The 13,409-nt window shown below is 36.9% G+C and overlaps 1 protein-coding gene across 11 annotated transcripts in view; it reads left to right on the top strand.

Annotated features, from left to right (window-relative positions):
- Positions 1-13,409, top strand: part of Nova1 (NOVA alternative splicing regulator 1) — a 127,256-nt gene that overhangs the window by 110,939 nt on the left and 2,908 nt on the right. For 9 of the 11 annotated variants that reach the window (XM_051145564.1, XM_051145580.1, XM_051145587.1 and 6 more), the window contains 2 exons: positions 88-159; positions 12,180-13,409. The exon at positions 12,180-13,409 is cut by the window's right edge and continues 2,908 nt beyond it. In XM_051145564.1, the coding sequence (XP_051001521.1) occupies positions 88-159; positions 12,180-13,184 (1,077 nt within the window). In that variant the 3' untranslated portion in view covers positions 13,185-13,409. The remainder of the gene's footprint in view (positions 1-87; positions 160-12,179) is intronic. The other 2 variants (XM_051145572.1, XM_051145595.1) reach the window with 1 other exon arrangement.

Here is a 13,409-nt window from a genome sequence, read left to right as displayed (position 1 = left end):
TATTACATTTTATTTCATTTTGTTTTGTTTAATGATCAGCTTAAGGCTCATAAAGGTTGATTTGCTCCTGAACTGCTTTGTTCCCAGACATTGCCATCTTCCCCAACTACCACCAAGTCCTCTCCATCTGACCCCATGACCACCTCCAGAGCTAATCAGGTACAGTATCACCCTCTCATCTACACCATACTTTCACAGCGATTGCCTGCCAGCTGGAGAAAAAGATAATGGTGGGTTAAGGATTTATTCGTTCATTCGCATATGTGCACCATGATCAGATTCCAAGTAACCTAACAAATAAATATCAATCATCTTTTTTAATTTTACATACATTTTTTAACTTCATTAACAAAAATATATATGCAGGCAGTAGACTTCATTAGAGTTTTGGATTCGCTCCTTAAAACTGTGATCAGTGTACAACGAAGTCCTGAGGGTTAATTATTGAGCTCTTCTTTTCATCTCTTTCAGTGTATCTTAATAGAAGTTTTTATAAATAAATTAGGAAAATCATGTGACTTATTTTGTAAGCAATATCAACAATAAACATTTCTAGCTTGAAAATTGATGTAATGTTAGTGTTGTTTCATAATTGCAGACACAATATATTTTCTTAATCTAGAATGCTTAATCATTTTCATTGCAAGAGTGCCAAACTTTGCAATGAGAATTATATCTTATTCTATTTGACAGTTGATTTAGAAATATATATTGCAGGCACCCTTTCAAATTTGTTGAGTAATATAATCATTAAAATTTTGAAACACATTTTTATTTTGTATAAGTTGAGTTTTATTTAGGTGAGAGACCTTCTTATTGCTTCTACTTTTCCTTTTTAGTAAAATAAGGCTTGTTGTGATCATTTAAATATTTACAGTTTATGTTTTCAAATACTTTTATTAGTTTATCGAAAGGTATTTCTACATATGTTGTCTGTGGTGTTTTTCATATTATTTAATTTAAAGCCACCAGGATCATTTTGCTCATCGACTGATTCTAATAATTTTGCAACCTACAGGAAAATAAAATGGTGTAAGCAAATCTAAACCCTCTTAGTATGCTGGTCTACTGTAGGAGCCTAGTTTTCCTTTCATGAAATGGCGCTTCCTTTAACATAGGAATTTCATAATGCACACATTTCGGCCCCCAGTTAAGTGACACCAGGAATGACACACTCAGCACTTTTCTCAGGGCAAAGTGGTAGTGTAGAGGTGAGAAGGATGTGTTCGCAGTCTCCCTTCTTTTCTTCTGTTCCCTTATGCTTTAATTCTGTGGTATAGAAACGCACCAAGGGAATCACTGCCTTTTGTTTTAAATTTCTCTCCTGTGCTCCATTAGTGTTTGATTTCTCCACAGATGAGTACAGCATAAACAAGACCAATGATTTTCTCAAAGTAAGATGCTAAGTAGAAAGCCAGTCTACTAACTTTGTCTCTGAAATTGGATTTGTATTTTATTTATGTGAATGTGGATTTTTATAGAAAGCTTCCTTAAAAAGAAAAGGCCAACTGTATCTACTTTCTGGTTAATGCTATATTTTACCCTCTAGACATTTTATCATACATGCTGCTGCCAAATTTGATATCATAATATTTGAATTATAGGCAGTGTGGTTTCATATTCTGCCTACTGTGCTGATGCATTTTGTTATTCACAATTTTCTTTGTTTGGGGGTTTATTTTCTGTTTGTGTACAAAGAAGCTCCTGGATCACATGAAGCAATCATTAAAAGAAGAGTAAATGCTTAATTTATGGAAAGCATTGTAGCTTATCTGTAGCATTTCCTTCTTAGTAATTCATGAATCTCCCTGTACTTCTTCATGGCAGGTTCTCGTCCCTGTACTTCTTCATGGCAGGTTCTCGTCGGTTGGTGACAGCAAAGGAACGTCATCTCTGTTGTTCACTCACACTTTTAATATGGAGCAGTTAGTCCTTTCTTGAGAATTGTCCTAGGGAATTTACTAACTTATGTCTATAAATACAGTCTACTTAGGGAAATGTGGCTCAATGTAATAATCTTAAACTTTACAGAAGTAAAGTAATGTGTATATTATACTCACATGCATATATATATATTATACACACATATAGATATACACATAGATATATACTGATTTAAACTTAGTTTATATTTACCCAGCTATTTTCAAATATATTTCTACTTTTATAACTGACAGAATTGGAGAAAACTGGGGATTTCTATGTTAGGTTAAAAATTACTGCCATGTGTTATAACTTGTATAATCTTGCTGTAAAAGCAGGAAAAATCTTTTCCTAAGAAAATTTCTATAAGCAAAACACATTACAGTCAAATAACTAACATTTGTGTTGTTTTCTAATCAAGACTACAAAATGAATTTTGATCAAGTTCTCATTTGCAATTAATAGTTTGTGTTACTTAAACAGAACATCTAGAAATGAAAACCATAGCAGTAGTTCAGGTAATATGCTTGCTCTGCAGAGGCATCCTTCCAAAACTTTTCATTCCAAAGTTTGTCATGTTTAACACTTGACTTTTATTTATTTTATTCTTCAGCTTCCTTAATATGCTTCCTTGGGACACACATTCTGAGGACCTTATAGTTTAGTAGTAATGCCCCTTGAAAACAGAAGACCCCCTGTGTGAAGAAGCTTCATAAAGTCATAGCGAGAAGAGAGCACTAGTACAAAGTTTATGTGGTGAGGACCTTGTCTTGGTATTTACGCTGAGTATGCCCATGGGAAACGCAAATGCTTAGTTTCATAAGTTTCTTTCATCTGGCTATGAAAGTCCCCAACTCTTGTCACAGTGGTGCAGTGTCTGTGTGTGTTCATTTAAATATTTGAAAAATATTATTCTTTAAAAGTAAGTTATTAGGTAAATAGCTTGTTTGAAATGCTTAAGTTAACAACAGTCCAATTCTAGTCTTGTCCTTTCTGAAGTCTAAGGTATTTCTTGTGGCCAAGTTCACCACCCTTAGCTTAGTTCTGTAATTACCATCTAGAGAGTGTGCACTGGCTCTTGCTTAGTAGTGAAATGCCACAGACTCTACAGGAAACAGTTGGTAAAGCTAACACAGCTACATTTTTTTTTCTTTTTTATGTGTTTAATATTTTAAGATGAATGTTTGCAGCTTTGTTATATATGAAGTTTTGAAGTGAAAAAATAAAAAGCAAAGAAAATTGGCTAATTTTCAGAAGCATCAACAGGTTCAGTAGCATTTATCAATTCCGAGATGATGCTTATTTACTCAGTCATCCCATCATAGTTTTATAAGTCAGGCAGGCAGTAGTGCCTGGTTATCAGCAGGGGCCACAGATAACAGGGGCAAGCTAAGAACTGTCTTTTCTTCCCCTTCTCTTCCATTGCTCATGCTTCTTCCCCTTTCCCAGCCCACAACCTCACACATACTTTACTGAAGTCTTTCACGCCAACAGAAGAAAACGTCCATTAACTGATGCAACAGTACTTACCAGACGAACACTTCACACCCATGACTTTTGCCTTTTTACTTTTTCCATAGACATCTCTCCTCTCTCTCTCTCTCTCACTCTCTCTCTCTCTCTCTCTCTCTTTCCTTCTTACAGAGTCAGTTATTTCACTTGTACGATGAGCACATCCTTTTCCTATTACTTAAGTACACCTTTTCTTTAACTTTAACTATACCCTTCTTTACCAAGTTTTGACTCCCTGTAGAAATATTCCAAGCTGCATACAAAGATTTTTCTTTAGATTTTTTAATTTAGATTTTAACTCTCGTACATGTATGCAATGTGCGGTGGTGGGAATATTCACCCTGCTCCTTACCCTTTCTTCTCCCCTTCCCTCCCGTCTCCCACCTGTAAACACTAAAGAACCTTCTTTCATTATCTGCCCTTTCCCCCACAAACTAACGGCTCCTCTAGTCCTTCATAGTCAAATTCACAGAAGTATTATCTCCAGTCTGCTTCTGTTGTCTTTAAGTCTACTCTAGTAAGGCTCTTACCTCCACCACCCTAGCAGTTCAGCAGAGGAGCACATCAGTGATAGCCACACTGCTAATTCCAGGTGTTTTCTCAGACTGCACACCTTTAACCGGCCAGCGGAGTGTGTCCCATTTTGTTATGCCCACTTCTGTGCTGTGCTTCCTGTACTTGGTGTCCAGGATTCTACTCCACCTTTGTGTTCCTTCCTCGCTGTGTTATGCTGATCCTGACTCTGGTCTCTTATTCCTCCCTTTGTTACTATCTCACTAATGGGATGTCCTAGTCTTCAGATGTGGGGCTTCTGAGCATCATATATATTGCCTTTTCTATGCTGTTATATGCACAATGTATGCCTTGGGGGTTCTCTGCTCTTTTCATAACTTAAATGTTACCATATAAAGAACATTTCTCATGGATCCAGAGACTGGAGAGTCCAGGATCTAAAAGTGCCAGCACCTTGTAAGAGGCCTCTCACAGCATACTCAAATGGCAGATGGTAGAGGGCCAGAGAAAGGAAGCAATGCAGTGTCTGCACGTAGCAGAAGAGAGAGAAGCCATTCCAACAAACATGTAACATAGCAATAATAACCCCTATATGAGGGCAGAGCCCACAAACTGTCATACTGCTGAAAAGCCTGGCCTCCTAAAACTGTTGCATCGTCATCAAATTACAGCATATGAATTGTGCAGAAGGCAAAAACTCCCTCTCAAACTGTAGCAGCCACCAAAGAACAGAATCTTTCTGAGGGTTTACACAAACTTCTCACCATATTTTGATGTTTGTGAGTTAAATTTATAATTTCCAAAAATATTTTCTAAAATTTAACCTTCAGGTCCCAGGTACCTTGAAATTGCCTCTCACAGTGCAACTCCAGACAGTGTGCAGCTGCCTGTGTAATTCACTTACATATCTGACTGCTACCTTCCCTTCAACAGTTCCAGAGACCACCCTAATCCTTCTCCTTCTAAACTGTCAAAAGTTTGTATTGTCATGACTACATCTGAAATGTTCTAAATCAATTTACCCAGTAAAATCCAACATACCCAAAGCTGCATCAGCACTGACCACACTGCTGCTTTTATCTGATCCCAGCGCTGCCCCTCGCTCCCTCTGGGCATTCCCACCACACAGTTGCTGCTCCTTTCACACACCAGCGGGTTCTTCCTCAGTGTTCTGTTCTTGCTTCTTTCTGCATGTGAAATTCTAATCTCAGAAATCTGTTTAGTTAAAATCTTTGTAATCATTCAAGACTATTCCAAATCCACCGATTCCAGGAGACCCCTCAACTGCCTTGTTTAGAACCCCTCTCTGGCCTCCCTCCTTCCCCCGCACTCCTGATTTCATTTTTCATGCTGTTCTTTGTTCTACTGTCTTGGGAGTCCATGCACTTTCTCACTGATCCATCTGTTGTATACTGTGCGCCCCGTCATTCCTTTAGAACCTTACATTGTATGACAATAGGAACTTTCTCTGTTTTACTTTTTGGTGTATGAAGCAGAATCTGGAGCGTAGTAGGTTCTGAAAAGGTATCTATTAAGTGACTAGCAGTAGCTAGAGCAGGATCATATGTTTTATATAGTCCTTCAAGTGAAGTACTATTTCATTTGTTTCTAGTAGTATGAACCAGATAGAAGAAATTGATTTATCAAATAAAGAGATTAACCTTAAAAAAAAAACTTTGCTGTACTTTCCTCCTATTCAGCTGTGACAACATCCCTGATACATGAAGCATTTCTCAATTCTTATGGAAAAATAAAACAATAATCCAATAGAAAAATGAGTGGAGTTCAGGAAAGGTAACTTCTAGAGAAGGGAATAGAAATGTCTGTCACAAGGTTAAACTTTTTCTGAGATAGAATTTTGTGTAAGTATATATGATACATGTGTATCAGAGTCAGAAACAATGTGTATACTTAAAAGTCACAGAAATGTGTGTGTTAAGTACACAGAAATGCTCATTCACACACAATGTGGATAAAGGAAGTACTGTGGTACATCTCTTAAGAATTTCACCAAAGGGCTGTTCTGATGTGTAGATATTAGATGAATGAGTGTGTAAGGCAGCATTGTTTACACTCACAAAAGTAGGAAAAACTACTTGATCTTTAATAGTATAATTCAGGACTGTTATGTGGGAAACCTATGAAGGGGATAGCAAAGCGCCTTATGAACTGGTCTCCAGTAGCTTTTGTCTGTGAACTAAAGGAAAGTAAGTTGTTAAAAGCATGTCCCTCTTTTTAGTGATCAGAAATATCTGCCATGTTCTGTGTTTGAACGCATGAAGGTGATAACAGAAAGATCACTAGCTTTTTATTACCATGTCTTTCCTACTGAAGGTTAGCGAAAAATGACAACAGGATGAAAACGCAGGTATCAGTTCTGATGCACGTGATGCATTAAGTAGAAAGTAGAAGCCAGTCAAGGGATAGACTTGATATTTTGCGTGCCTCCAAGCTGCTGAATGCTCTGATTTGGTATACATCTTGGTATTTGCTAGCGAATATCAGAAAGGGCCCCTGGGGAGAGACCTCTGTCCCCAGACAGGTGCTAGGTTACTGTAAGGGAATGGCCATTGTTTCGTGTTTTAAAATTATACCAAATTAAGTTATTGTATAAGGGGTGCAAGTTTATTATCTTTCATAGTTATTATATCAGAAGGTCTTGGGCCCAGATTCATGTCAAAGCACTTGTGGGGGCAAGATAACACATATATATTTGAACAGTTTGATACCTACAGAAATTTTAGTGGAGGTATTAGTTTAGGATTGAGAAAGTTTGCTAAATAATATGATTTAAGGTACAAAGACATCTTGTTCAAAAGGTATTGTTCTGTCTACCGTTGCATTAACAGACTTACCTATAGTCAGATATGATTAGATTTGTTTCCTTGGAGATCTTTATATGCAAATTATAACCATTGCTTTTAAGATTGTTTCATACTGTTATTGCCAAAAACTATGGAACTCAGTTAAGCAGATGCTTTTTTTATTGCCAGTACCTCCACTGTTAGTATAAGTGTGGGTGTGTATATAAACACATACACACACAGAGATATACATGTAAATACACAGATACACATACATAGGCATACATACACATGCACACACACTCACATATGCACACACACGTACACACACACATGCATGCGTCTTTATAATGTGGCTTTACAGTGGTGGATTTACTGCTCTAATACCTTTTATAATTTGAAAATTCAGATTTTTCCCTTTAATACTTTATTGATCATTATTTAACCACTCTTTGCATTAACCATATCTGGGTAACACCGTGTATTTCTATGGCAGAAATTACTCTTTCTCTTTAACTCAAACTCTCCAGAGCCATAACCATTCATCTGCTTAACATTTTCAGGTTAGGGTCTAATAGGTATATCAAGCTGAAAATATCCGTAAGGTTTCTTTCTAGCCATGTCTCGTCCTTTCTCCCCACCATCTGCATCACTGAACACAGTCCCTGATTTTGCTCAGAGCCACTTTCATTTTCACCTTTTATGTTGAATATTGAATTCAGTGAAAAATAAAAAAAGAGCCCCTAGTTTGCATATTTTAAAAATAAAATTTTTCAGATATACTTTTCTACTAACTAGAATTAAGAATTCTTGAGCATATGTTTTAGTACATGTATCCCAAAAATGCATGTGGGAGGACTTTAATAATTCAATGAGTAACCTTTTTTTATTTATCCTGTGAATAATTGCAGATAGCTCTTCTATAAACAGAAATTATTTTAGCAAAATCTTATTTTTAAAAGCAGCAAAAATTATTCTTGCTTTTAAAATAGACTTCCCTTCCATATTGCATCATTTTGCAACTTCTGTGGTTCCCTGCAGTTGACTCTAACAGCTTTCCTTTTCCCATCACTGATGAGAGCGCTTGTCATCGCAGTGTAACAGTAGTAGTCTGAAGTGTTTCTGTGCTGAAAAGCATGGACTGTTTGCTTTTCTTCCTTCCAGCTGCAGCTCCCAAGCAATGATGCAATGCAACTTTAAAATGGACATCATTGACCAAAAAAAGAATGCTTCAGAAGCAAAGCAAAATAACGTTAAGTCTAATAATAAGTATGTTAAATTTTTTTCCCTTTAGAAAAATTTTGGAGACTACTGTTCATTTTCTGTTCCTTTGGGAGTCACACAATAGGGGGTTCATAGTCTCTCCGTCACTATCTTAGCTTATAGGCAGAAGAGAAAACGAAGTATGAAAAAGAAACAAAATGAGGCACAACCTCCACAAAACTTGTAGAGATACTCATCTATTTCAGGTATAGTTTGAATTTAAAATGCAAAGCTTGAATCAAAATGGAAGAACATTCACAGTACTTGAATGAGTTCATAGATGCCCACACTGAGCCCCTCTCACCACTTAATCAAATAACGCTCAGGCCTAGACCTCTAAAATTAATCTGCCCTTGTATGGCTGAATTAGAGGAACTACTAGCCTTAGAAACTATAGAACATGGTAGAAAATATACTTTAATAAGTGAACGTGTAGGAATAAGCCAGATTTTACATATTGTCCGTGTGACAATAGTGGGCTTGTTATTTTTTTTTTTTTTTTACTTTTTTACATATATACACAATAAACTACCTACAGCAAGAAAAACCACAAAACAGTCAGGAATTATATAAATGTTACATTAATAGTGTTTTGACTATTTGTATTTGTCAACCTTGAAGAAAATATTTTTCCTATCTTTGGTGCATCTAAAATTATGAATGTAAATCAATAGCTACCATATCTCATCTTTATCAACTTAAAACATCTATCTAGACCTAAAAACTTCTTAACCCCTAAACAACTAAGCTGAATTGTAAAATTAAACTATCTGGTCTTCAACCCCATCAGAGACTTGAGAAGGAATAAAATTAATTATCTGAGTAGACAGGAAGTGCAGGTTAGCAGCTACCAAAATAAGGAAATAAGAGAGAGAGAGTTTGCTGCCTGAACAATCCCCCAAAACTCTCTATAATGTTGGAGCATCATCTTCAGCCTTCTGGCCCAATATATCTGACAGACATATTTGTGAGGCAGAAAATACTGAGGACTTGCTGACCTTGTCTTGGCAGAGTTTGGCCATCAACTCTGCTTGCATCCAAGCTTGTCCATTTTTAGGCAGAATTCTGTCTGTGACAGAAATGAAGACATTTTTCCTGGTGGCTGGTTTGCCACATTTGAAGCCATCTTCATGATGAGGTTCTTTTATGTTCATCGTCTTCTTTGAGGTAGCCTGGGTGTTGCCAGGAGTCTTATTGTCAAAGAATCCTTAAGTTTAATTTTGATACATTGGTATATAAATCAAATTTAAGATTATTCTTCACAAACATTATATGTCTTTCTACTCTAACATGAGGTATTGTATCCATACAACTTGATTATAATACAAGGCTTACTTCCAATACTTTGAAAGTGCTGTTGCACCCCGCTTAAGATAATTAAGTAATACAAGTTCATTGTTAGTTGATCAAATCATTGTCATGTCAATTGCTATTCTATTTTTATCAGAAGAATATACATCCTGGTTTAATAGATAGATATGATCCTATAGAAAGATACGGTAAAATAGTTAAATAACGTCTTCAAAAATCTCAGAGACCTACAGAATATGGCATTTAAATAGTGTTGGGTTTTTAAATGACAAAAATCCTGGTAGTGTTGGTTTCAGAAACTTTCTGGTAGATTAAGTCATCACTGCATTTAACTTTTGAATACCTTGATATATGCTTGGTGTAACTTGACATTTTAGAACTTGAGATGATAAACATTACTCTTGATTAAGAAGCCAAAGTCAGAGGTTGATTAGAGCTATGTGGCTAAGAGGGCTTACTACTTTTGCAAAGGACATGGGTTCAGTCCCCAGAACCCCCCAAAAGTCTTAAAACTATAGTTCCAGCTCCAGGAGATATGATGCCCTCTTCTGGCCTCAGCAGCCACCATATATGTGTGATACAATTACAGACATGCAAGCAAAATACACACAGAAAATAAATAGTTTTTTAATTAAAAAATAATGAACCCAATGTTGTGTGTTTTCAACATATGCATACAGATGTCTCTCTGTGTCTATGGTCAATCATCTTTTAAATGAGTTTATTCCTATACAAATATATTTTTTGCTTTATTCCTCTGGTGATTACTCATGGGTAACTTAATCCAGGGACAAGTAGTAACGGTAAAGTCAGATGAGAGCGTGTCCTAAAGGAAGCTGGCTTTTTGTACTAATTACTGCTTAGGAGAAATGACGGAAGATATATAGATAAAACAACACTTTGGGGTATGAGGTTTGTTTTATTTGGGGAAGGAATTTTTTTGTTTTTCATAGGTAGCCACAGCTGGAAGACACAGAAGATCAAAGGCAAAGATGGAAAAAAGTGTGGGGTATACTCAGGATTCACACCTGAAATATGGATTGAGTGTGGGGTTTGTAACTATTTCACAGGCCATGAGACCAAGAGGAGACATGCTAGAATTGGGGCACAGTCCAGAGAGGTGTGCAGACTAATGAGAAACTGGGTCGCTCAGGGCAGAATCTTACTAGGAAGAGTGACTGGAGGATTTTGGATAGATTTTTCTTAGAATTTCCATATGTATGATAAAACTTAACATCTGTTCTAATTCATCGTTATAAGAGCCTGAGGTAAAATTAGGGTTAGCATTATAACTATAATTTTTGAAGACAAATAATTTTCTGGGGAAAAGTCTACTAAAATTAATAAGCTATTAAAAAGCTTTTCTAATATTCTCCATAAAATAAAATTAACTTAGTTGGCAACTTTGAATCTATTCGCCATCCATAAAAAGTGGCTTTATATTTGGATTTTTTAGCTTTTAAAAATCAAACTATTTTAATAAAAGGATTATATAAAATTAGGAGAAAAATAATTTTATTTATGCAGAGAAATCTAGGCATGTGTGTAAGTTGTCTAAACACACTCGTATGTGCCCACTCTGGAACATGGATTTATAGTCACTGCCTGCTGCCTTCAAGAGCAGAATGAGCAGATCTCACAGACGTGCTTAAAATGTTCCTTTGCAGGTCTGTGTTCTAAAGGGGGCATCTCTGCTACTTGCTACATACGAGCTAGTGAATTACAGAAAGTCTCAAGTTCAGACACTAAACTTCCACGTAGATGTTAGAAGTGATTCAGCCACCAGGTCTAATGTCTGCCCCACATGGAGAATGAAGAAGTTACTTCAGTACCCTGTCAGTGACTACGGTTACAGATTTGATGAGCCCCAGGAGGGCCATGGATGGTTATGTGGACATCAACAAATACAAGCTCAAGGTTAATACATAGCTTTTAAATTTTTAGACTTTCTGGGAATGTCACATTCATATACTTGTACAGTACTATTTTATTGTGAGCAAGTCAGGATGTGCTGATTCTTGTGGCAGGACACTCAGTATAAATTAACAAAATGGCCACATTGGACTCAATGACTACAATAATTTCTTATCATCATTTGGCAATAGGGTAATAAATACAACTGTCTTCTAAACACAGAATCACCTCATCAGAATGTCTAGGTTATGTAACACTAAAATCCCCTTAATTTAGGAAACATCTTAAATAATTATTAATAATATGGGTCAGTTTTATAAACTTAAATGATTATTTGTCCAATTGAAAAAGTAAAATGCTAATAATTGTTTTATTGATCTTTACTTCTAAATATAGCCACAAAACAAATAAGATATTTGTGACTAACCCCCAAACTACTAGGAAATAAGGAACATGAAATTAATGTGTTGAAAGAGTTAAGTGGGTATTTTCTACCACTGTCTTTGTTAACTTTGCTTTCATAATTCCACACTGTCTATTCATGTTTCTTGAAGCAGAGAGTTTCTTTAAGCTTCAACGGATGAAGAACCAGTAGCAGCATTTTGATTTTTGAACCATATGAAGATATTGATGTATAGTTACAAGTCCCTCTTTTATTGACATTCTGATTTCTCATAGACTGTATTGCAAATGCAGAGATTTAAGGAACTTTTTGTTCAATGATTTTGACTTGATTGCTTTTTCCTTTGAAAACTTCCATTGTGCAAGGTAGTTTTATTAAAATATGATAAAAGTCACTTTAAAGTTGTGGTATTTCCATCTTAATAAATTATGTTTAAACTAATTATCAATTATTGTACTTTTTCTAGGATAGCAAAGTAATATGATATATGTGCACAAAACAGAAGTATTATTTATACGTATTTTTTTTAATTACAGGTAAAGATTATAGTTCCCAACAGCACAGCAGGTCTGATAATAGGGAAGGGAGGTGCTACTGTGAAGGCTATAATGGAGCAGTCAGGGGCTTGGGTGCAGCTTTCCCAGAAACCCGATGGGATCAACTTGCAAGAGAGGGTTGTCACTGTGAGTGGAGAACCTGAACAAAACCGAAAAGCTGTTGAACTTATCATCCAGAAGATTCAAGAGGATCCACAGAGTGGCAGCTGTCTCAATATCAGTTATGCCAACGTGACAGGTCCAGTGGCAAATTCCAATCCAACCGGATCTCCTTATGCAAACACTGCTGAAGTGTTACCAAGTGCTGCAGCAGCCGCAGGGCTATTAGGACATGCTAACCTTGCCGGCGTTGCGGCCTTCCCAGCAGTGTTATCTGGCTTCACGGGCAATGACCTGGTGGCCATCACCTCTGCACTTAATACATTAGCCAGCTACGGATATAATCTCAACACCTTAGGTTTAGGTCTCAGCCAAGCAGCAGCAACGGGGGCTTTGGCTGCAGCAGCTGCCAGTGCCAACCCAGCAGCAGCAGCAGCCAACTTGTTGGCCACCTATGCCAGTGAAGCCTCAGCCAGCGGCAGCACAGCTGGTGGGACGGCGGGGACATTTGCATTAGGTAGCCTGGCTGCTGCTACTGCTGCAACCAATGGATACTTTGGAGCTGCCTCGCCCCTAGCTGCCAGTGCCATTCTAGGGACAGAGAAATCCACAGATGGATCCAAGGATGTAGTTGAAATAGCAGTTCCAGAAAACTTAGTTGGTGCAATACTTGGCAAAGGAGGGAAAACCTTAGTAGAATACCAGGAGTTGACTGGTGCAAGGATACAGATCTCCAAAAAGGGAGAATTCGTACCTGGCACAAGGAATCGGAAGGTAACCATTACTGGAACACCAGCTGCAACACAGGCTGCTCAGTATTTAATTACACAGAGGATCACATACGAGCAAGGAGTTCGCGCTGCCAACCCTCAGAAAGTGGGTTGAGTGCCCCAATTATATGTCAGATTGTTTTAACCCTTCCTTTACCCCATTTTCAAGAAGGATGTACTGTACTTTGCAGAAGTGAAGTTTTTCTGTTATTAATATATAATTATGCAAATGAATGCGACTATGTTGACAATGTGTATATGTAAATAATATGTGTTTTACCAGATGTTTCATAGAATTTTTTCTTGACCTGTTTTGTTCTCTATACTTTGCTTGTGTATA

This window comes from Acomys russatus, chromosome 1 (genome assembly GCF_903995435.1).
Source record: "Acomys russatus chromosome 1, mAcoRus1.1, whole genome shotgun sequence".
NCBI classification, from domain to species: Eukaryota; Metazoa; Chordata; class Mammalia; order Rodentia; family Muridae; genus Acomys; species Acomys russatus.
The sequence above is the reverse complement of the archived record's forward strand: the minus strand, read 5'-3'. Positions and strand labels throughout refer to the sequence as shown.